We start from the raw sequence: 24,732 nt of genomic DNA on the forward strand, positions 1-24,732 counted from the left end.
AAAGATCCAAAATTTAAAAAGCCAATAATTTAAATTATTTTTAAAATGCTGAAACATAAATTTTAAAAGATCATATCGTAGATACTTTTGAACCCTAGAGCGCATAAATTTTAAAGGCTAAGAGTATTCAAAATATTTTAAAATTCAAATAAGGCATAGTTGGCCTTAAGGAAGTGGTACTCAAATTGTAAGGCACGTTAGAGGTGGCTGGAGGCTCGTATAATAGCCTCTAGCCATTCACTTTTTTTAAAAAATAAAACATGTATATATATATATATATATATATATGAAAATTTAAGGTTCGTTGTTTACAAGTCCAAATCACCAGAAAATTTGACAGCCTCCCAGCATCAACTCCCGTCAGGGATACCAAGAGAATGGCAGTGTTTTCAAGTGTCTTAACAAACTCATTGATCAATGTCATAAGACATTGCGGCTTTGTAGCAAAAATACTCATTTAACATGCAATATTAAAAGGCGCAACGAGCCTTCACTAGATCTGCAAAAATTGTTAAACCACAAGCCAGCATTTCCCGAGAAGTACTTTACTTTCTTGAACGGTAATTAATTCCCAATGAGTGGTAGTTACAATTTACAATTCCCAAAACATGTAGTCGAAGACCCTTGAATAGATATTTTAAAGACAAGCACTCGAGTTTCCTTGAATGGATATTTTAAATGTCTCCCCTCCATGTCCATTTTTATACTTTTTCAAGCTTCGACGACGTTGATGCCGACGATTGGTGGTAGTCGGGGAGATGATGAACAATAAAATAAAAGTACAACTTAGATTAACATTTTTTAATACAATGCATAATAATACTTAAATAATAATAAAATGAGAGGGATGGCTCGGTTCAGCGAGCAAATGCGGGAGGATGCGACTCGAGCTTTCGACTTAAATACGAAGCCATTAGTTAGGGAGCGAGCAAATGCGGGAGGATGCGACTCGAGCTTTCGACTTAAATACGAAGCCATTAGTTAGGGCAAATAGGACCAATCGTGGCTTCAATGTTGGAGAATAGACGCAGGCTTCGTGCCAATGGGAAAAGGAGTGTTTAGGATCGAGAGGGCTAGGGTAGAGCAGAGGAGAAACCGTCTTTGCATGTGCAGTGGGGTTCGACATGACTGCAATGAGCGAAGGTGTTGGCACATGAAACAGTGGAAAGGGGTTGCGGCGTCAGCAGGGCAAAGCCGTAAACCTTTGGTGCAGAGAGAGGGACAGAGAAGATGGAAAACAAAAAGAAGAGATCAATGCAAGGAGGGACGACATGCGAGACAGAGGGGTTGAATTGCGTGAACAGGGAAGAAGATGAGAGATTATGGAGTCCTGTGTTGCTGGATTTGCGAGACAGTAGAAAAGAAGTCGGGTCGAGCGGCTTCGGTGACTTGAGGCAATGACGACGTACGAAGGTACGACAACAGGGAGGAGCACCAAATGGCAAAAGGCTAGGGCAAAGGAATTCAGTTTGGACGGAGGAGGAAGACAAGGACAGAAGGTTCAAAGGGTGGGAAGACTGGTTTAGGGCAAAAAGATTTTGTATGGTTTCGAGTAGACAAAACAACAAAGGGAGAGCCGACAGAAATCATGCACATGAAAGTGGAAGGGTCCTCATTCGTGTTTGTATCTTAGGAGAGCAAGAGAATGGTTATTGCATTCCATGCATGCTTCATCTGGTGATAGCAGATAGAATTTAATTAATTTTTTTTATTCATTTTCCTTTTTTTTCTCATTTTATGGCCAACAAAAGCCCCCCAACAAATTTGATGTGCACCTTGAGCGGACCATATTTGTTGTCCCCAAACTTTGATTACTTCAACTATGTTGATTGTCTGCTTCTTGTTGCATAAAATGTTTAGGTGGAAGAGATCACTAGATCTTCCACCTGATGAGTCAAGTGAAGATTCTAATTGGGCATATATTGGCAGTCTTGATCATCAAGGGGATGTCGATATTTGGAACAGACTTGAGCTGCATCATGATATGCATAGGGACCAAAACATTTATTTTAGATTCTTCACTATGTCCCCTATTCTTAAAGATTACTCGTCAAAGACTTTGGTGCTTCAGAAGCTATGGAGAGGGTTACAAATCTTAAACTAAGATATGGAGAGTAAAATCCATTAGATGGGATAGTGCATCAGATCAACTATGGGGCATGTAAGATCCTACAATCGATCGTCGATACAATTGAGCAACCAGGACAGTATTGACTTTTAAGTCACTGCTTACTTCAGACACATACATTAGAGTGGCCTAGATATTCGGTTATAGATCGGGTTGCTGGTCTGGCACAGGATATGTTGCTTGGTCTAGATACATACTATAGTCACACAGACATGTTTTGCAAGCAGCAACGATTTACGAGGCAGTTTTTTATCTCTATTTGATTTCTCAAAAATTTCTTCTCCTCTGATTCAAGGTATGATCACATTTTGGGATCTTTATAGTAATACATGTTGCATTGGCCTTTATAAGTCGACCATCGCTTTATGGGACCTACAGATCATGTCGGGACTTTTGATTTTTTGTCATCAACACGAGGAGTGTGTTCCACCGGATTATGAGCTTTATCGCAAACGGCCTTCTAATGATGATGATCATAGAGATAGATTAGTTTTGCCAGAATTTCATTCTAAACTTCTGAGTCATTACCATCAAGCTTATAAGTCATCTCAGCTACATTGGCAGACACAAGTTCTTTTTATTGATGTATGGATTCAAAACTTTCTGCAAGACGATTGTTTATCAGATATTTCGGTACTGTGGGGTGATTCGTTTCAGTTGGCGCTACAGCGTGGCGATCTTCTATAAGAGAGGTATGTTAAGCCAACTTTACAGACAATTTATCCCTCTTTAGCTACTTCAGGTACAGGTGCAGACAAGTTTTTAGCAGGTTTTTTGGCTACCTGGTTGTTTACCTTTGTGCTTCCCTCCAAGGAGAGCTTTATAAGACAAGGTGTTCTGTTAGCTACTGGTAGCCTTTCACAAGAGGAGCATCTTTCTCTGGCTCCTATGGTGCTCGTCCAGATATACAAAGTTCTATGGCTTATCTCTAAGTCTAGCTCCTGAAGACTCAAGATGTCAGTTGCCTAGGCAGTACTTATATGTGTGAATTCATATTCATATCCGTAGAGCTTTCCCGTGCCTAGAGGGCCCTTCTTACTTTATGGAGAGATCTACTACAGTTATTCAGCTATCTTATGCCTCTTCCACCTTGAAGCGAGAGTGTGTACGGTAGTTTTCTTTGCATCTCACTTGAGGGTAGATAGATTTTCTTTCATTCATCAGTAGGATATAGATCACATTCCAGATTGCTTTTTCGAGGTTGATATGATGGATGGCACTGGCTCATAGCAGATATACTTTGCTTTCTAGAGTACGATTGTTATGAGTTACTGGGTACTTTATCATTTTGCGACCTAGATAGCTATGTTACCCGTGCAAGTGTTTAGTTATTTTAGAAGTCTATCAGCCTAATAGGAGGGGTCGCCAATTTGGTCATTCACCAATTACTGCTTCCAACAGATTATTGTGCATACTAGGAGTTGTTGACACTCGTTCGACGCATTTAGTGCCAGCATTTGTCACAATCTATACAGCTTTTAAATTATGGAATCATTTGCTCAGGCTTGATACAGATCATAATTTACAATAGTGCCTCCCAGTAGTATCATAGGGGTGAGTTAAATTCGATTGATATTGATGAAATTATCTTTTTGTGCTTTTATGGAGCATGGTGATGTGAGATTGTAAGGTATTCCTCGAGGTAAAAGCCCCATCGTGATGTTCCACACGCCGGAGATAGCAAAGGTAAGCTTGCTTTAATTTTTTTATCAACAAAGCTTTGTTCATATACTGCTCTTTTATAATTTCCTTTATTTCTATCTTCATTTAATCCTCTTTTATGATGCAGGTGAGAGAATAAACGAGCTCATAATAGAAGTTGTCTCTTCATCAACCAGAATACATGCTAGGGAATCACCTTCACCTTCTATTAATATTTCCTTAGTAGATAGTCATGTTAAATCTCAAGGCGAGCCTATGTATCAGAAGAAATTCCTTGTGATCTCAGGATTTCAGCTAATGCACAGTCATTACTTGATAAGCGAATTTTTGCTTCCACTTCTCTTGATTTATCTATTGTCTATTATATCTCTCTCAAATAGCTTTTCAGTGGATGTTGGAGGTTCAAGTCAGATAATATTCTTTCCTTTCACTTTAATATGTATGTGTTTTCAACATAAAATATTAATATTTAATATCTCTCTCAACTAGCACAATTTGGAGCAGATTACGAGTCTAAGACTCACTACTGACGCTCTTTGTTTACATATCTCAGACAGTTAGATATGCATGAGTATGCATTGACATTATTGTAGAGCCTGATATCTGGATTAGACCCAGTATCTCTTCAGTCTTTGGAGAGTTTTACAGCGGATGTGAATGTGATGTTGGACTTCCTAGTCCACTTTGGTTTGTAGGCTCAAAGCTTACATATTAGGAGGAGGTATGCCAAAGATGCAGAGTTTTTGGTTCGTAGACTCAAATCTCTTACTTCTTACTATTACTCAGACTAGAGCCTCAGTATCTGGCCTTCATGAAAAGGTTAGGAAATGTCGTGAGTTGGTTGTTGTTGCACATGAAGAGTTAGAGAGGTGTTTTAGAGCTCTCAAGAGGTCTCGCAGGCATTCCTCTAATACTTCAGCTGAGACTGAGAGTTTGGGTGCTCGTATAAAGCATCTTCTGGGAGAGACTAGGGACATCATGTCATGCAAACCCGGTCTTAAGGTGAAGTAGGCTAGACAGACACGGATAGTTAAGAGAAAGCAGCGGTGATAACAGACTTGTCCGCAAACCTTATTAACAGCCAAGTCGGCCTTGACTCTCAAGTAATGGCGGAGCTAAATTTTGCTGAGACAAAGCTCTTACTGAAATCATGACACAACATCATGCTCTTCAGCCACTTCTGTGATTTTGATTGTAATTTATTAAATCTCAACATTTATAAACTTTTGCCATTTTATTAGTGAATGTTTCATTTTCAACTTAAATCTGTTTCTCCATCCTTATTGAAGTTTATTTTCACACTCCTGTTGAAATATGTATGTCTGTGACCAAGCTTTTAGACTTATGTTAGATCGGTGACAAGAAATCATCGGCCCTACATTTAGTGTTTTCTTGGACTTGTTGACAATTAGATTCTCTTAGTTCAGTCTCGAGTTTTTGAATAAACTATGGGCTAACTCTTTCGACCATATTATTTCTGTTTTATGGACTTGCAAAAGAAGAGAGGTTCTTGGGTATGTACTTTGTACTTGATCAAACCATTTGGAAAATTTTGATTAATTTTTTTATTTGAATAGAACATCGAACTTAGCTCAATGCTTTTATGAGCGATGTTCGTTTCTTTTGAATTTTTTTCTTCTTTGACCTTTTGACTGATCAAGAAAAACTTCATAATGTAGTTCACTAGAGCTTATGAAGTAAAATAGGCTTGAGATTGATAGTATTTGTCACCAGGATACTAAAACAAGGGCTTCTTCACTACAATCATTTTAATGGCTTGTTGAGTGAAAAAAGTTATCAGTGATTCGGTCATATTTGGGCTTGTTTGAGTCTTAGACTTAGACTACAAAAAAACTTGTGATTCTTCAGCTTAATAATAAGCTTAGGTTTATAAACTTCGGGATTTTCCTTTATCCAACAATTCAACAAAAAATACTCCTAAATTTGGAAGACTTGAACTTGCCAAATTGGAAGGACATGAGAATTAGGAAACTCTTATCATTAAACTGACAAGGTAAGGGCTCTTCTACAGCACTTCTTTTTATGACAAGTAAAAAGAGTTTGCTCTCCCACTACAACCGTTTTTATGACTTGTTAAGAGAAGAATTATCAGCGATCCGATCATATTTGGGCTTGTTGAGCCCGACACTCTGACCCACTTAAGTCTTAGACTCTAACTGTGATACAACTTGCATCCTTAGACTTGAATTGTCGAGGCTTGAAAATTTAAAAGTTTTTTTTTTATTTGAATTTTCATGATCTTTATTAATCAAAGAAATTCAGTCTTTTAAATCTTTTATTGCCTTTGTTATTGTTTGGCGGCAATTTTTAGCAAACATTTGGGGATCTCGGCGTTTAGGCTCAATGTCAGGAGTAATTTTTTATGCTTTAAAATAGAGGATTTTAGCATCATATTTGGGGAACTTGTTCCGACGCATGAAATAAATCCAAGCAATGGCACCCAGTCTTGTCTTGTATGCAAAAAATTAAATATATTTTATATATAATTTCTAAACAAAAATGCTCCATTCTTGCGTGTGAAAATTTTAACAGTGCAAATAATTTGAGAAATTTAGTTTTAAACGCAGCATAAGTACAAATAAACTAAAAAATACCCCCAATCTTGTAGAAAACACTTAAAATAATTTTGAAATGAATTCTTTCAATACAAGAGAAATTCAAATAAGATTTAAATACATATGAACATGAAACAAATCTTTTACATGTTGAAAGAAAATTGAGCACAACAACTCTAGATTGGTCACTATGTAATACTTTTTCAAGTATTGATTATTAATTGAAGGGATAAGTTGTTAACCATTTGAATAGATAAGTTGATGGACTCCTCCCTAATACATATTTTTCGATAACTAACGGGCCCTCCCAATTAAGCGTATTTACCATCAATCATATGATTGGGGAATGGTTGGTTTTCTCCGCACCAGAACCAATTCTGTTTTTGGAATGTCCAAAGACGCACCTTATTAGTAAAAGCTTCAGACATTTTTGCTCTGTACAATTTTAGGCTCTATTAAACTTAAACTCTCATTTCATCCAATGCATCCAACTCCATTATCAGACGAGAATTTTGCTTCTGGGTTAAGATTATACTAGACGGCTAAACAGAGTCATGGCAACTCAATTTTAAGAGGCAATATTGATTTAGCTCCAAACACCAATGCATAAGGAGTAGTTCTAGTTGGTCTTGTATAAGTTGTGCGATAAGCCTACAAGCTTCCATCATCTTAGTGTGTCATTCTTGTATGTTTTTAGTGAGAATCCACTTGAGCAACTTAACTAGTGTCTTACTAAAAGTGTTTACTACATTATCAGTCCTTGGATTGTATATTGAAGAATATCTCCAATCAATTTTGTGAGACGATATATATCTTTGTGCTTTTAAAAGCTTGGTTTGAAATAATGTAACGTGGTACGCCAAAACTCTAGGCAATATTATAAGTGAAAAAATTTGTCACTTGTTCAACAGTAACTTCTCTAAACGAGACAGTTTTAGCCCATTTTGAGAAACAATCAGTTATAGCTAGAATAAAGAGATGTCTTCTTGATGATGGTGGATCAATCGCTCCAATTACATTTGTACCCCAACATTCAGACGACCAAGATGCTATGGTTGGGTGTAATGAAATAGGGGACTAGTGTTTATGTCACTATGAATTTGGCACTCATAACATTTCTTTGCATGCTCAATGCAGTCTTTAACAATTGATGGCCAGTAATAACCCATTTTTTAGATCTTCATCGCTTTTTTTAGGGCCCGATTGGTGTAAACCACAAAGTCTTTTAAGAACATTAACTCTATCTATGTTGCTATCATCAGACCCCAGACACCATAGTCATATTTGCTCAAATGATCTACGGTAAAGGGATTCATTGATAAAAGCGAACTGTAGGGCTCTCTTCCTGATTTGTACAACGATCGATTTATCTGTAAATAATTTGCCCTGTTTGAAGTAATTAATGGAGAGTTATCTCCAATTAACTCGTTCTTCTGCCATGAGTGCTTCATGTTGATCTTGAGAAACTATTTGTAAGAGAATATGAGAAACAACAAAAGTTGTATCCTACTTGCTTGAACTTGATGACCTCTCTTCTAGTGGGGAATGTAAGTCTTTCGACTCTAAGACACATCAAGTGTTTACATCAATAAAGATTAGCTCAAAATTTATGTTAGCCATCTCTTTAGTTAATTAGGCCAGATAGTCTGCTTTAATGTTTTGAGCTCGAGACACTAGGATTAGTGTGACATTCAGGGTTTGTTTTTTAAGTCGAATAGCTCTCTCGTGATAAAAAAACGTACCCAAGTTTATTTGTCTTATAAATACCCAACACTTAATTCATGAGAAGCTATGATCGCCAAAAATATAAAGATTTTTCATTTGTGATGTGATAGTTATCTCGAGACCAGCTATTAGATGAGACCAACATCAGCTCATGCTTTTAGAAGATCAGGAGGTTGAGCGGGCTTGATAGAAGAAGCTCCAATTCCCAAATCTTTAGCTTCACCTTCTCTTGAATTATTAGAACATTTTCATCAAGCAAATAATCTTTCAGCGGAGAATCAGCATAAACGAGATGAGCAGCAAGAAAAACTATAGAATTTGTCCTTTTATTGCTTTCTGAGAAATATATGTGAAATCGAATTGCGAGAGCAGAACAACCCATCGAACCAAGTGATGATACTACCTCTCCCATCGAACCAAGTGATGATACTACTTCTGTCATATACATTTGAGCAAAATATGATCCATTTTTTTCCATCTCTTTAAAAAGCTTGAATTAAAGTTTTTTGGAACTCTTTTGACATCAAGAGAGCCTAGTAAACACCGAGTCATGCAGGGATCATTTGTGGATGCAACAAAATGTTATAGTCGAAGGGTCTCCTCAAAGTTCATTTATTCTTCAGGTCTTTTGATGCTTTGAAGAAGTAGGTTACTCAAGCCATGATACTACCTCTCCCACATTTTAACCATGCATTCGAGGTTGAGTGATGCATTTAATGTGGGGATTGGAGCTGTGTTGAGCCAGAATAGGCACTCCATTGTCTTTTTTAGTGAAAAGCCAAAATAATTCTAAGAGAAAATAACCCACCTCCAAGAAATTTTATGTCATTGGGAGAACCCTAGGCCATTGGAGTCATTATTTATAGACTAATGAGTTCGTTCTACACTAATAATAAAGTCTTTAGATTTCAAATAGCTAGAACAAACTAAAGAACAGACACACCTCAGGGGTATTTTCCCGTCGTATTCAAGCACAAAGCTAGGAGTAAAAATAAAGTTGTTTACGAACTAAATCATCGACATTTGAATTACTAGCAAGATGTCATAGGAGGAGATATAATGTCATTGAATTACTACCATGCAGCATAGGAGGAGATAGATGCATACCAATGACGATGATTTCAGGAGAACAAATCATATGAACATTTCCATGGATCAAATGGTTGCTTCTTCTATTAGAATGGAATGTGCATCCTTAAGAGTTCACTCAATGAAAGCTTTTTATATTAGTATCATAATAGAGCGATGGAATAATATTTTAGCAAAAATATGACTCTTTCCTTAGTGATATAAAATTTCTACTGGCCCAAATTGATATGAAATGTGGACAAGCATGTCGGATAGTGATACAAATCTCTATACTCAACTAGTTGTTGAGCTGCCTTAAATGGACATGAGCATGAACTTATTGTGAGTTTTTCTTACCACAACAAAATAAAAACTCCATTATGGTATTAGCAGATTGCTCCTTCATGATGACATACTTTGTACATCACCACAAAATAATGTTTCACGTATTGCACTTGTACTTCATGGAAACAGTTTGTCTTAGTAGTATGTCCAAGACTATCACTTCAAAGAGAGATGTGAAAATGCTAAGTTAATTTGGGAGGACATTATAGTATAAGTTAGGTACAAAGCTCCAATTCAATTCAGAAGCGCACCCGTAACACGATTGACAGACAAAGGTGATGAGTCCCAGTTTGGGAGCTTCCTCAAGTGCTTCGTGGAAACAGTCCGTCTTAGTAGTATGTCCAAGACTATCACTTCAAAGAGGGATGTGAAAATGCTAAGTTAATTTGGGAGTACATTATAGTATAAGTTGGGTACAAAGCTCCAATTCAATTCAGAAGCGCACCCGTAACACGATTGACAGACAAAGGTGATGAGTCCCAGTTTGGGAGCTTCCTCAAGTGCTTCGTGGGAAAAACTATCATATAATAGAACTTTATTCTTCCTCAAGTTGAGTTTGTCTATAATAGATCTACTAGTCAATCCACAGGTCACAATCTCTTTGAGATTGTATACGGGCATAGCCATTGAATTTAATGCATTACTTTCAATCATTTGAGCTTAGACTGATGTAGAGGCTAGGTTCAAAGAGATTCAAATGTTATATAAAGAGTGGAAAGAACAATACCAAGTAAATTGTTAAGTAAAAAAAAGTAAGATGACAAGTCTAGAAAATTTATGGTCTTCAGAAAAGGTGACATGATGTGGATCAGAATGAAAAAGAAGAGATTTTTTGCATAGTCAATTGAAAAGCTTCAACCTAGAGCTACTGGTCCATTCAAAATCATCAAGAATATTAAATGATGAGGCACAGAAAATTGATCTATTGGGACATTATAACTTTTTGCTACAAGTAACATCATTGAATCATCACCATATATTGAGAATCTAGAAGCTTCAAAATAATACAACGAAATCTCTCCCATCCCAAGAGGGTGACACTAGAGGGATAACCTGTCTAGAAGGGCACAAATAGGACAAGGATGTTGTTGCCTTTTCAATTTCACAAGGTAAGAGTACACCTTTCACGTGCTGAAAGTATATATTAAAGAGAACAAATGGCAAATCCACCACTATATCACCTCACCAAAATCGTCAACATGTCTTCCTTCAACTCTCCTCTCTCTCCCTCTCTTACTTAACCATCCCCTTATTCTTGCTTCTATAGCATTCTTTCTCACTCTACCAACCCCCACCCCCCCCCCCCCCCCCCCTTCTCATTAAAATCGAATGTCCCGTCTCTTTTTTCTTCACTCTTTTTCTCTCTGTAAACAGTGAGTCGAAGAATAAAGAAATAAACAAACAAAAGAAAAAAAGAAGAGAGGAAGGGTGAAGAAACATATATAATTTGTGTATTTCTCCATCGTCACACATTCGCCTCATGTAATCGTCAATACTGAGCACACAAGTATAATACAAACAGGTTTGCCACAACATTTAACTGCACATGCGAATCATTCTAATACAGCAAGGAAATAGAAGTGCTAGAATTATTTTTTTCGTGCAAGTAACCCATAGACACCTTTATTAAGGTGATGAAAAGTACCAGTGCGCATTTTTCCTAAATCAATATGTAATACCCAAATTTTGACAATTAAAGCTAATATACTTTATAATTTTAAAACATACAGCAAATTAGCATTTTTCAAAGTCTGAACGAAACAATTTTATAAGCTTCTATACATTGAATCAATCAATTTGATATATATACCACTATGCTTGAATTTTAAACATGTGAGAGGATATAAAATGATGAAGTTAAAATTTAATATCATTAATTAACTCCTAAAACACGCAGCACTATAACAATTCAAAGAATCTCACTTAAGCTGGCATGCAACGGTGGGATTTAAATGGAGGGTTGAGATTAACGTGAAATCATTTATATGTATACGTATAACTTAAGCATCCTTTCATTTTCTCCTCTCTTATGATCTGTTTCACAAGGTTGAAGCATTTCTGTGATCCGGCACTGACAGGTGCGAGCTGGGCAAACGGTTGAGAGCCAAAGCTTGCGGTTTAGGATTCCATGGAAATGTTTGTGATCAAGAAACTTACTTTACTGATATTTAAGACATTACATTCCTTCCTTATGATTTTTTTTGGGTATTTAGCGCAAATTGAAGCCTTCCTCGTGATTTACTGCAATTGTAGCAAAGCATAAGCAAATCACAAGGCTAGTAAACCGACAGCTACACTCTCAGCTAGGTCCACTTCACGCGTAACGGAGAAAGGTAAGGTGAAGGAAGGAAGAAGGGCTAGAAAGGTACTGAGAAAATAAGATCTAAGCAAAAAAGCCAGTTTGAGGCAAATATTGGCAAATAAAATATTTTTAAAGTTCAGTTGAGACCTGCGGTTAATATTTCATGAATTTTTGAGAGAATCAAGATTCCAGGATGTTTAAACTAGATGGCGAGCTCGAGTAGAGCATGGAGAAACTCATCATAGAGTTTTCTATCAATTCAGATGAAATAATCACTAGAGAACCTAAGAGAATAACTCTAGGTTTCCATATGATTGCATGTTTGACACTTACGATAAATACATGCATAGATTGTATGGATGCAAACTTAATTTGTCACTTACGATAAGTATGATTTTATTGTGTTATAAATCAGATAAACATGCTTATGAAATCATTGTCTGACATTAATCATTACTATAAATCATGCATATGATATATGAAATGCCTGTGATGAATGTTTGTTGTGAAAATTATGATATAAGGAAATCATAAATGAGGTTACAAGTAGGTTATTACATGAATACTTGTGTAATGCTTTGTTTCAAATACCCAAGAGAACCGAATAGAAGAAAAAGCGAGGAGTCGGGAAAACAAAAGGTTCATTCGATCTATAAATCAGAGACAAGATTGACTTACCTGTAGAGTTGAACGACGCGTGCGGACGAAGATGTCTCTGTCAAGCAAAGAGGAGGTGGCAACAGTAGTCACGCAGTGGAGCCAGCGTCAGTGTCATGTGTTCGGTCAAAGTTGAGGGTAAGGAGCCCTCGTGCGTGTACAAAGGTGGAATCGAAAGCAAAGGGGAATAAACTTTTGTAATAATATTTTGTTTTGTCTCAAGCAATTTCAAATTTTCAAGGATTGAAAGAAAATAGCTCATCCGATAATTTCAAACTTTTGAATTTTTTAATGCAACATTTTTACTCTCTAAAATTTTTAGATCCAAAAAATGGGAGAGAGTACGAATTCAAAGAGGAAACAAAGAGTAGTGGCCGCTCAACTATAGTAGAACTAATAAAAGTTTCTAAATAAGTTTTAAGACCGCGACATTAGAATTTAAACAATTAGTTTTTTCAATTTTTTTTCTTTGTTGAAACTTCTGATTTGTACAAGTATTTAATATTTCATGAAAATTTAAAAAGTTATTTTATATTTAAATCTTCATAAATCATTTCATATTCTATTAAGAATAAAAAAAAGGTAAGTATTGAAACAAAATATCTTTATAACTTATGCAATATTTATATTATAAAGGAATATAGAGGAAGTAAGACATGGATTAACATGCTATAATTTTTACATATAAAATTCATGTATCAGCTTATCCTAATTTATATACTCTTCTTTTTATTGATCATATATGAATAATAGGTTTCCTTTTAGTAAAAATTATAACATGTTATTAAAGATACATGTATTATATACTATATGTCAGAAGATAAGCATACGAGTGAATTGATTATATATTGCATGTTTGACTATGATAGTCACCTATTTACTGTACTAGTGGAGAATGCAAAGATGTCGTGCAAGTAAATAAAAAAAGATATTGATATTAAAGTACATTAATTGGCATAATTTTTAGACGATACTCATGCGACAGTTGTACAGAGTAATACTGATATGTACTAAAAGGTTATTTGGGATCACTTTTTATTTCTGATTTTATTTTGTTTATGTATTTAAACCAAAACATGTTTGTTGTTTGATTAAAATATGATTTTTTTTTAAATACTTAAAAGTTATTTTGAGTGTTTCAAAAAAAATATTACCTTATTTTTTAGAAATAAAAAATAAAAACATACAAAAAATACATTAAACAAACATGTTTTTAAAAACAAAAAAAAAAACAAAATTGATCCCAAACAATTCCTAACAATATCAAGGATTTTGCAAAATAAAACAAGAGTCATTGCTCTAAACATGATTCAGATTTTCGGAGGAGAGTTTAAATCATAAGAAGCCATTAGCCATAACTATAACATTAGTAGAACTTTTGATTTTCAATAATTTTTGGATTGAAGCCAAAAGGCAGACAGAGAGGGCAAATTAGCGATACAATAAACTACCAAGCCAAACATCACGAAAAAGAACCAACATGGATTTCTTTAGTTTAAAAATTGACCTCATTGCAAGCAGGAGCTTTAAAGGAAACATTAAAAAGGTTAGAAGACAATAAAATTTAGAAAATGGATATTCAATTCAAATTTAGAGAAGATTGAGCCGACAATGTAAGAATGCTGAAGCCAGAGAAGGCCCTAAGAAAACAATGAAAGGGGTAAGTTTAGGCATAAGAAATTAATCCTCCAAAGAAGAAAAGGGTTGTAGAGAAAGCAGAAGCGGTTGTCAAAGTTGAGCAATGAAGCAATAATATGGAGATGAAGAGTAAGAAAATGGTAAAGCATAAACAAAGGAATCATGAATGAAGAAAAATAAAAATAGTATTGGAGAGGAGAGAAATCATCGAGACAAACAAATGGGGGTAGAGCACTCTTAAGAATAGCAGCTTGGATTGGTATTAGGTCGAGATCAAAAATTGCTATAAGGCATAGATCCATCCTATGGAAAGATAGAAGAGAAAATATAGAAACAATAATTAATCAATGTTTAAAATTACGCAATTGGTTATTGAGAAGTATTCTCTTTGTGAAGCGAGGCATAAGTCTTGAGATGGTCTCAGTGTCACACCCCAACTAGCTCCCCTTTAGGAGTTGACTGAAGTGCGATTGAGGCAGACAATTCGGCCACACTAAATCATTACCAACACTCTTCATGAATTGCAGAATCAGGACGAGTGTTTGTGAGAATTTACCATGATTGAATTGTTCACCTCTATCGCACTTCACTCGACCCTTAAAATGGGAGCCAATTGGGGTGAGACAGAAAATGGTATTAGAGTGGATAAATAGAATAATGGAAGCTTATTAGATTTAGAAGTAAAAATGAGATCAAATATATATTGATTTATACAAGGCTAAAGGTTAATGAATTTGTGGAGGGTAGCCTATATACTTAAGGTATCATGCATGCACGTTATGAGCCAATTTTAATGAAACACTAAGTTGTCTAAAAATTCAAGATTGTTTACACGAGATAGCGAGATTGAAGTGAGGGTGAGGAAACTCATCGTAGGACTGCTCTGTCAAATAAGGAGAAATAATATTGTGTTAACATAAGAAAAATAATCTTCTATAGGTTTTTACATAGTTTTCAATTTGACACGAATGCATTTATAATTTATTGTATATTGTGAATGAATATATGCATTGAATGAATGAATGCAAGCTGATATTTCTTACAAAGCGTGTAATGTTATTACGTTATAATCGTGTTATGATACATATGACTATTCTTATAATATTAATTGACTGAAGATATTAATTTGCTATTGCTATATTGGAGGCAACAAGCTGCGATGGCAATGTTGTCAGCAGAAGCAATGATAATGATGCCGACGGCGGAAGCATCGGCTGTGATTTTAACGGTGCAAGAAGCAAAAGTAGCATGCAAAAATGATGGGAAGCTTGACTTGGGAAAGGAGAGTTCTTGCACATGAGAGTGCAGCTTCAATTTGTATTCAAACCGCCTAATATTGGAGGAAAAAAAAAAACCTCCCAACCTCCCGCCCTCTCTTATCCTCGTGATTTAAACTCTAGATCAAGATTAAATTTAAACTTGTAGATTTCCAAAAAAAAATCTATGAAAAATTAAATATTATTTTGTCCCAAAAACATAAATTGTTTTTTATCACAAAAATTACCTACTTACATTTTATGATCAACAACAGCAACAACAACAACAAAACCTTTATCCCATTAAGTGGGGTAGGCTACATGAATTCTTTTGCTCCATTGTGTCCTATTAGTGCATATTTTCATTTAATTCTAATAAATTAAGATCATTTTTTATACAATATGCTCAAGTCTTCCTAGGTCTATCCCTGTCTTTCTTAGCATAATTCGAATCTAAAACATTCATTCTTCTAATCGGATCATCAGATGGTCCATGTTTAAATGTGACCAAACCATCTAAGACAACTCTCTCTAATTTTGTTCGTCACTAGAGCTACACCAACCCTATCACAGATATAATCATTTCGCATTGTCTTTAAGTGCAAAACCACTCATCCACCTAATCATTCTCATCTCGGCAACACTTAACTTACTTACATTTTATGATCTTATAAAAATTATTTAGTGAAAGCATAATTTTTTTTTTTACTCCAACAAGATAACATTATAAAAGCACGTAACAATATGCTTTCTCGGTAAATTTTTTTTTTTTTCTACACATTTAGGCATATATCTCTGATTCCATGCAGCGGGAAAAGTTCTATGTATCCACAATTCCTAATCAAAATATGAAGCATTTCCATAAAAGAATATGTGAAACTTAAAATCAGTGTCTCCGGGTCTTCAATGCTAAAGAATAAAAAATACTGTTAACAGCCATTTATACTCTATTGCATAATAGAAGTGAAATATTTTCCTTGGAGGTATCAAAAACAAAACCACGTAAAGCAAATACGAGTCCATTCAAAGTAAAAATATGAACTTGAACAGAAAATAAAACCTTTTTAATGGTTTGACAAAGAAAATAATGGAGGGTTAAATATATTTCTTACATCCTCAGCAATATGCAAAATACCGTTCTTATCCTGCAGGCACAAACGTAAATCGAATTGAAGGAAGCTTGGGGCCATTAACATTATCTTTCTAAAGCAAGTAAAAATTCAAGAATCCGGAAAATCAAATGATTTTTCGAAGAGATATTCAGAAAGCAAGTAAAGATAGATAATTAATAAGTCAAAATTCAAGTATCTGAAGTGCTCAGAAAAGTAATACCTTGATGGCAACAAAAAGTAATGGGTCTGAAGGAGTATATATCATGTAATGCATCCCATCCTGGAAAATAAATACACAATGTCCTTTATGCAGGTTACTAACTTTACAGCAGACAAAGCCCAGCAACTTTGCCCTTATTACGTAGGATAAGTGAGAAACAGATTTAAAAATGAATCATTCGCGTCTAAACAATATATATAGAGCAGTAATTAATCAAATCAATTAGTGAGAATTGAGCAATAAACAAAAACCATATACATGAAAGTGGATCATGAAGTTATCTTGTATTTATAATATTCGATAGAAAACCAAACACTACAGAAAACCATGATGTTATACACAACTTCTAATAATGGTAATGTATTATTTTTATTTTTAGGAGTCGGGTGGATATGAGCTGCACAGCCAGGAACTACCTGTAACACTCTGTTCACCCAGGGAGAAGAAACGAAATGTCGAACGAGATATGAAGCGAGGAGTCAGGAAGAAGTGAGCAGTCGAGAAACTGAATAGAGAAGGAGAAGAAGCGGGTGAAACGGGGGGAGGGAAATAAGAATGGGAAGTTAAAAAAGTGATTTTTGCCTATTTAAGGGTCTGTTTGGCGCAGCTGAAGCTTCTCAGCTTTTCAGTTGTAGCTGCGCTGCAGCTGTGGGAAAGCTGACCTTCTGTTTGGTGCAGCTGTGTGAAACCAGCTGTCGGGCAGCTGTTTAAGGAAAAAAGATCATACTACCCCTGTTTGGTAAAACTGTTTAAAAGAATATAATCATTTTTTTTAAACTTCAGTAAGCTACCAAAGTGCTAACAACTTCTATTTAGGAATAAGAACACATATGCTAATCTTATGTATTTACATATCTAACACATAAACTTTGATGTTTTACTAATATTTGCATATTATTTTGGAGGTCTTACGAAAGAATTGAGTCGCATAAAATTAATGAAGTTAAATGTAAATATGTAATGTATAATGAAAATATTTGAGGAATAAAATTAATATGTAAATATGTAAAATTAATTACGTAAATATGTGAAATTAATTATGGTTAAGGAATAAAATTGAAGTGTTAGAGATATAATATATAATAAACCGATCATCGTTGTCAGTTGATATAAAAGCAAAACAGTTATGATTATTACATCAGAATGAAACAAACATTTTAAATAACGAAATTGACATGTAAAAAATGACACCAAACAATTTACGTGGTTCGGTCAAACTGACCTACATCCACGAGGAAGCAAGCCAACATTTTATTATGGCAATGAAGAAGAAAATACATAGCTTTGAATAAAAAAATTACTCCTTCTAATAACCAATTGATGGAAGGAGTTAAGAAAAACAGCTCACCCAATTTTGCCACATACACATTAACAAATGATAAAATAATCAACACTGCAATAACAGTACAACCGGAAGAGAAAGAGGGAGTTCAGCCACAATTTTTTGAAGCTCATGTTCGAGTAACTGACATACATCTATCTCACAATTCATGAAGTATCCAACTATTCATATTTATTTTCTGTAACAAACTATTAACAAATAAAAAATCACTAATCAAATTAAATTAAAACAATATATTTATCAATAAATGAAACTATGCATTTATTGAGATATTTGATAGAGAAGTATAGAGAGAATAAGGAGGATCAATATGTGATTTTTTTTATTTAGACAAAGCTTACGATATATTTCCAATAGTGTAGAGTTCTAGAGAAGAAATGTGTTGATATGACTTATGTTCAAGCCATTAAAGATCTGTATACTAGAGTTGTTATATGTTTTTGATCAGGAGGAGGATTGACCAAGTAATATTCTATTTCAGTTGGATTGCATCAAAGATAGACTTTAAGTCCATATCTCTTTGCTTTTGTCATGGATGCTCTTACTGGACATTTATAGGAGGATGTACCTTGGTGTATGCTTTTCGCTGATAATATCCTTCTTAGGGATAAGATTTGAGAAAAAGTTTAGGAAAAACTTGAATTATGTAGGTTTACATTTGAGTCTAAAGGCCTTCGTTTGAGTAGAATTAAAATTGAATAAATGAAATGTAATTTTAGTAGTAGCTCTAGTGATAGAGTTGTAACTATAGGTGATCAAATCAATAAAAGGTGTGAAATGCATCTTGGGTCTATTATTTAAGGTCTGTTTGGCGCAGTTGTAGCTTCTCAGCTTTTCAGCTGTAGCTGCGCTGCCCCAGGAAGCTGCTGCGGGGAAACAACTGTGGTAAAGCTGACCGTCTATTTGGTGCAGCTGTGTGAAACCAACTATCAGGCAGCTGTTTAAGGAAAAATGACCATACTACCCTGTTGTGGCATTTGCAAACAACTCATATGGTTGCTTGAAAATTATAGAAAATTGGGAAGGAAATTGAGAATCAGAAGCTCATATTCTTCTTTGTTCCATCAAAGAACATATATACCAATAAGTTCTTTATTAGGGACCCACGGAAGCAACTGTTAAGCAAAGATCCACTCTTTTTTCTACCTTCCACATGAAGACGCTTAAAACAGCTCCATGAATTAACAAGAAATTGTAGAATCAGAATCTTGAATTCATTTTAATATCTCAAGCAGCAAATCCAATAAACAACTCCCTACAACTGCATCATGGAATAAGAAGTGCTTGTTTGTCTACCAATATCTCAAATCTGCATTGTACATCCATTTTGCAGAGTAGAAAATAAATGAATATATCAGAAAATAACAGAAAATTGAATTCAAATATGCATTGTATATTCATTTCGCAGAGCTTACATCCAGAAAATAGCTTACATCAATTGCATCTATGTAACACATAATACCTTTAATTAGCCAAACATTCCTGCATTACGCTCATTTGCGAGAAATACGCATAATAAGATTCAAGTTTGGCCAAATTTACAACAGAGCTAATGGGAAATACCAAGAATTTTGAGGGGTCAGGACACGGAAGTGTTCAGGTGCTGGACAAGTCAATACATAGAAATTGTCTGGTCATGTAAGAATTCTAAAACATTTATAATAAAGATCAAAGTTTAGATTATAGATCAATAATTGTCTGAGAATTCAATTGCATTTATGTAATATAATTCCTTTGCAGGGTGAAGCAGTTAATCTAAACACTTAAAGGGCTCCAACATCCTTTGATAGATCATATGTGAATCATCTGAAAACATAAAAGAAACCAAGACAGGCTTCAACCGCATATATTGCCAACCAATGGGCTACTGAAAGCTGCCTCTCAGCTGCCATCTACAATTTTCAACAGAACAGTGAAGTCCACCGTCAGCCATTGCTATAAAAACATGCAGCTATTGCTTCTGAAAAATATAATAAACACTTTCCCATTTCAATTCTAAACATTCTTCTGAGATATGAATGCAAATTTCCCAAAAAAATGTAATGTTCATAAAAACATGCAGTCATTGCTTCTGCTAATTACTTGTTTCCATAACTGCCTTATAACCTGTAAGGATTTCTAAATGAAAATGCTTTCAGAAAATGTATACAGAAACAACCAATGTAAAAGTACCATAATGATAAACTGCAATGCTAGAAACAGTTGCAAAGGATTGATTAAAAGAAGGGGTATTCACATCCATACCACTCAATCCTTATGTACTAAGGCAAAAATAAATAAATAAAAACAAATTGATCATATACTCGCGAAAGAGCGAGGAAGAAGAACGGGCTGCGGTCCTGGCCGAGGAAGAAGAGCGGGGAAGAAGAATGCGGGGGAAGCTGCGATCTTGGTTGAGGAAGAAGAGAGGGGAAGAAGAACGCGGGGAAGAAGAATGGGCTGCGGTGCTGGTCGAGGAAGACGAGCGGGGAAGAAGAACGCGGAAGAAGAGCGGGGAGGGCTGCGGTCCTGGACGAGGAAGAAGAGAGGGGAAGAAGAATCCGGTCGCGCGCGGGAGGGCGATCCACGGGATTCGAGATTGAGAGGAAGTTCGCACGCGGGAGGGCGATCCGCGGGATTCGGAGGAAGAAGAGGGCGGGACGAGGGTTTTTTGCGAGAGGCAAAACAAGCCTTTTCACCCTGCGAAAGTTGTGCCTCGGGGAGGAGACCGCTTTCCGCTTCTCCTCCGCTTTAACTTTCTTTTGCCGCGAAGCTCCGAGCCAAACAAATTTTTTTCGCGACTCGGGGTCGCGAAGCCGCAAAAAAGCGGCCCCACACCCTATTTAAGTCGCATATATATATTCTATTATCTTATAGAAAAATTTAAAAGTATTAGTTGCTAAATATAAAAATGTTGTAAAGCCAAGACATTAGAAACTTATCCCTCTTCCACCTAAAGTTATGATTTCACATGATTTAAATTGTCCAAATGGCAAGAGCCATCATCCAAGGAATAGATCTTTATGACCTTTAGATCTTGAAAAGCTCAAAGAAATTGTTGTCAACCTCATTTATCCATGAAAACTATTAACGATGATAATGCTCAAATCACATAGTTGAGAAAGAAAAGGAAATTGTCATAAGTCATAAGGATGAGCTAATCAGTAATCGGAAACCATACAAAAGAGATCTAAGGCTCTAGAAAATAAATGATTGAATCAAAATCTTCTTATCATTATTACTTTTTAACTTTTTAATTTTTTATGCTTTGATCAAGAGCGAAATTATCAAAACAAATAAGGATCATTCTAAATTTTCTAACTGCTGGGAAAAGCCTTTATTTAAAGTTAATATCCATAATTAGGATAATTCATACAGGAATTATCTTTTAAGTTTAATCATCCCAAAATTGTTATTTTATAACAATATTTGTCGGTCAACTTTTTAATTTTGAAAATAATTTTTAAGTTTAATTTAATATAAAAGGGTATATGATTTTTTTTTTAAATAGTGTGTTTTAATTTTGAAAAATGAGACCGAATGGATCTCATTCGTCTAATAGTTCGCATAATCGTATCTGATACCTCGAATAATACACCTTCCCAAAAGATAATTGTATACCTAGACGATGAACCCAATCATGCAAAATAAAAGATCGTGACTTTCATTTGGCCTGCGAACATTTTATGTGTGACCGACAAGTCCCCCTACCTAATATAAAGATTAGGTATGGTTTATTTTACCTAAGTTTCAAGTTCTCTATAGCGGCAAGCCCCTATAGCTAATTACATCTCAAATGACTGACGTTACTTGAGAAAACTCTCGATATTGATTAAAAATGCTAGTCTTCAAGAATTTAAGGTTTTAGGTTTTCATGGAAGGATGCAGAAAATCAAGTGGGAAAGAACCAAATAGAAGCAGTTATTTTAGGAGTCTAAACGAAATGCTGGGGGACGTCACAAATCATGAGGAGAACTCTCAGTGACTTCTCAAGCTATTCTATCATGTGGTTGCGTTTTGGAGACAATGTTATCTAAGTGTTCAATTCTGTCAATTTTATTATTTAGGACTTAAACTTGCATAATACCCAATTATGCAAATAGCCCGTGGCGATAAAAGGGTTTATATTGTACCGAAAAAGAACTTCAGAACCTATGGAGGGTTAGGATCTACGCTGCACAACATGGTTGCACAGAAGCCTAAAGAGGATGTAAGGATTTATGTTGCGTCGGGCGAGCCACCTCGAAGTCATATGACTTGTTTAATTCTACAGAATAGTTTAGTTGATGTAGATCAATTTTTCTGTTGTAGAACGTTGAGCACCTCCGCTTGTATCTTGCTTCACGCTCCTCGTTGTGCTGCCCACGAAATTTGCTCCGAGCTCCATGTCATAGCAGTTATGGTAATAAGGTTTAAGTGTACGTGTAGTGGTTAAGTCTGAGGGTTTGTCGTAAGGTACCTCCTAACATGTGCCCTACTGTTCTCTACCCTAGGGGTTCAACAAATTTTGTAAAATAAATAATGCAATAAAGAGAAGAGTAAAGTACAGGAAAGGTAATAAAAAAAATGTAGTAAAACGCTATAAACATAAAATAAACTGTGTACTTGGGTCTTTGCTACTGCTGCAGAATGTTAGTGCACTAACATAACATAGTAATGTGCAGGAAAACTTATATACTGCTAATAGAAAATCTAAACAAATCATGGGAAAAAAAAGAGTAAAACAAAACACGATGTCACGTATAAAGGATTAGGAGTAGGTGATTTAAATGTGACATTAAAAATGTCTCCAATTGTCAGAAAAATTTGAGTGTAAGGTTCAAGCTCGCTCCCACAGCATTGGGTTTTACTGTAGGTTAATTCATGGTAGAAATTTCACTAGTTGATTTAATTAAGGAAGTCATAAACCACATCTTGGTGTATTCTCGTTTTTAGCGGTTTAATGAATTTTTGAATTAAGGTCAAATGTTTAGTTTCATCATTTGGGTCTTTGCTACTGCTGCAAAAATGTTAGTGCAATAAACATAACATAGTAATGTGCAGGAAAACTTAAATACTGATAATAGAAAATCTAAGCAAATCATGGGAAAAAAAGAATAAAACAAAACACGATGTCACGTATAGGAGTAGGTGATTTATATGTGATATTAAAAATGTCTCCAATTGTCAGAAGAATTTGAATGTAAGGTTCAAGCTCACTCCCAAAGCATTGGGTTTCACTGTAAGTTAAGTCATGGTAGAAATTTCACTATTTGATTTAGTTAAGGAATTCATAAACCACATCTTGGTGTATTCTCATGTTTAGTGGTTTAATCAATTTTTGAATTAAGGTCAAGTGTTTAGTTTCATCATTCAATTGAAGATTAGGTAGATGAAGTCCCACCTAGGGTGAGCTTATAAAATTTAGGAAGCATACACTTTAACTTGAGCTTGAGGTGATTTAAGGTATTTTACCTTCAATTAAGTGTTTTCCAACTAATCCTCAAATATCTTTAAGTGCTTTCCAAATAATTAAATCAAAATTCTCATTTTAGCTTAACAATTTAACAAAAGAAATAAAACAAAAGAAAGTAGGTCGGCCCACTTCCAAAATTAACAAACCCAAGGGGGGTAGCAGCAAATGAATCGGCCTAAAAGCATTTAAATTCTTTCAACAACTGTAATTAAATTGACCCTCGAGAAGCGTGCTTAAATCTATTCCAAAACGGTGTTTTGATCGGCCCGAGAGTTCTCCAATTCAACAAAAAAAGGAAGTAAAAAAACCACAAAATAAACTCAGAAAAGTGTAGCCCAAAAGCACAAAATGGAAACAAAAAGTTCAGCCCTCAAGCTACCAAACGAGCCCAAAAAATGCAGCCCATAAACCGTCAAACGGGCCCAAAAAGTGCAGCCCACAAGCCGCCAAACGAACCCAAAAAGTGCAGCCCATAAACCGTCAAATGGGCCCAGAAAATGGAGCCCACAAGCCTCTAAACGGACCCAAAAACTGTGCATTTAAAGGCTTCAAAATCAGTGTTTAAGGGCTCCCAAAACTGCATCAAATCTGTCACCGAACACCCCAAAACTGCAGCAAAACAAGCCCGTAAAGAGCCCCAAAAACCATGCATTTAAAGGCTTCAAAATCAGCACTTATTCAACCTCAAAAAAAAAGTGAGTAAACAGCCCCAAAAATAGTGTTTAAGGCTTCAAAATAAGCACTTAAATGGGGCACAAAATCTGCATTTAAAGGCTCCAAAACAATACATAAACTGCTTCAAAACAGTGTGCAAATCAGCACCTAAACGCTACGTACATCTCTCCAAAACAATGGGTGAAACAACCCCTAAGAAGATATGTTTAAACCCTCCCCAAAAAATGTGTAGTATGCAGCAAAGGAATTCCTTTGTCACATATGCAAGTATTCAAGTTCCAAATGTGGGACATGTAAACTCATAAGAACTGGACGGTATATATGTATGCAAATGAGAACCTTGTGTTAAGCAAGTAAATGCATCAAAATCGGGTGGCATAAGAATTCTATTGTATGTAAGTTTGGCTATCTGAATGTCTAGGCATGTAAGCAAGTGAGAGTTCAATTGTAGGAAAGTTTAACTATCTAAACACATACGACTCCAATCTTATTTATGCAAATCTAAAAAACTTAGGCATGTAAAAAAAAAATCTGAGATATATGCATGTGAATACATAAGAATTCGTTTGTATAAAAGAAAATCTGAAAGCTT

The 24,732-nt window shown here is 35.3% G+C and overlaps 1 protein-coding gene across 1 annotated transcript in view; it reads right to left on the reverse strand.

Moving 5' to 3' along the window:
- The window catches only part of LOC110033173, a 118,122-nt gene that overhangs the window by 25,004 nt on the left and 68,386 nt on the right, over window positions 1-24,732 (reverse strand). The window contains exons 7-8 of the mRNA XM_020737076.1: window positions 16,690-16,749; window positions 16,470-16,502 (exon numbers count right to left, since the gene is read on the reverse strand). Coding sequence (XP_020592735.1) covers window positions 16,470-16,502; window positions 16,690-16,749 — 93 coding nt within the window. The remainder of the gene's footprint in view (window positions 1-16,469; window positions 16,503-16,689; window positions 16,750-24,732) is intronic.

Source organism: Phalaenopsis equestris, unplaced genomic scaffold (assembly GCF_001263595.1).
Source record: "Phalaenopsis equestris unplaced genomic scaffold, ASM126359v1 Scaffold001107, whole genome shotgun sequence".
In the NCBI taxonomy this organism is placed as follows: domain Eukaryota; kingdom Viridiplantae; phylum Streptophyta; class Magnoliopsida; order Asparagales; family Orchidaceae; genus Phalaenopsis; species Phalaenopsis equestris.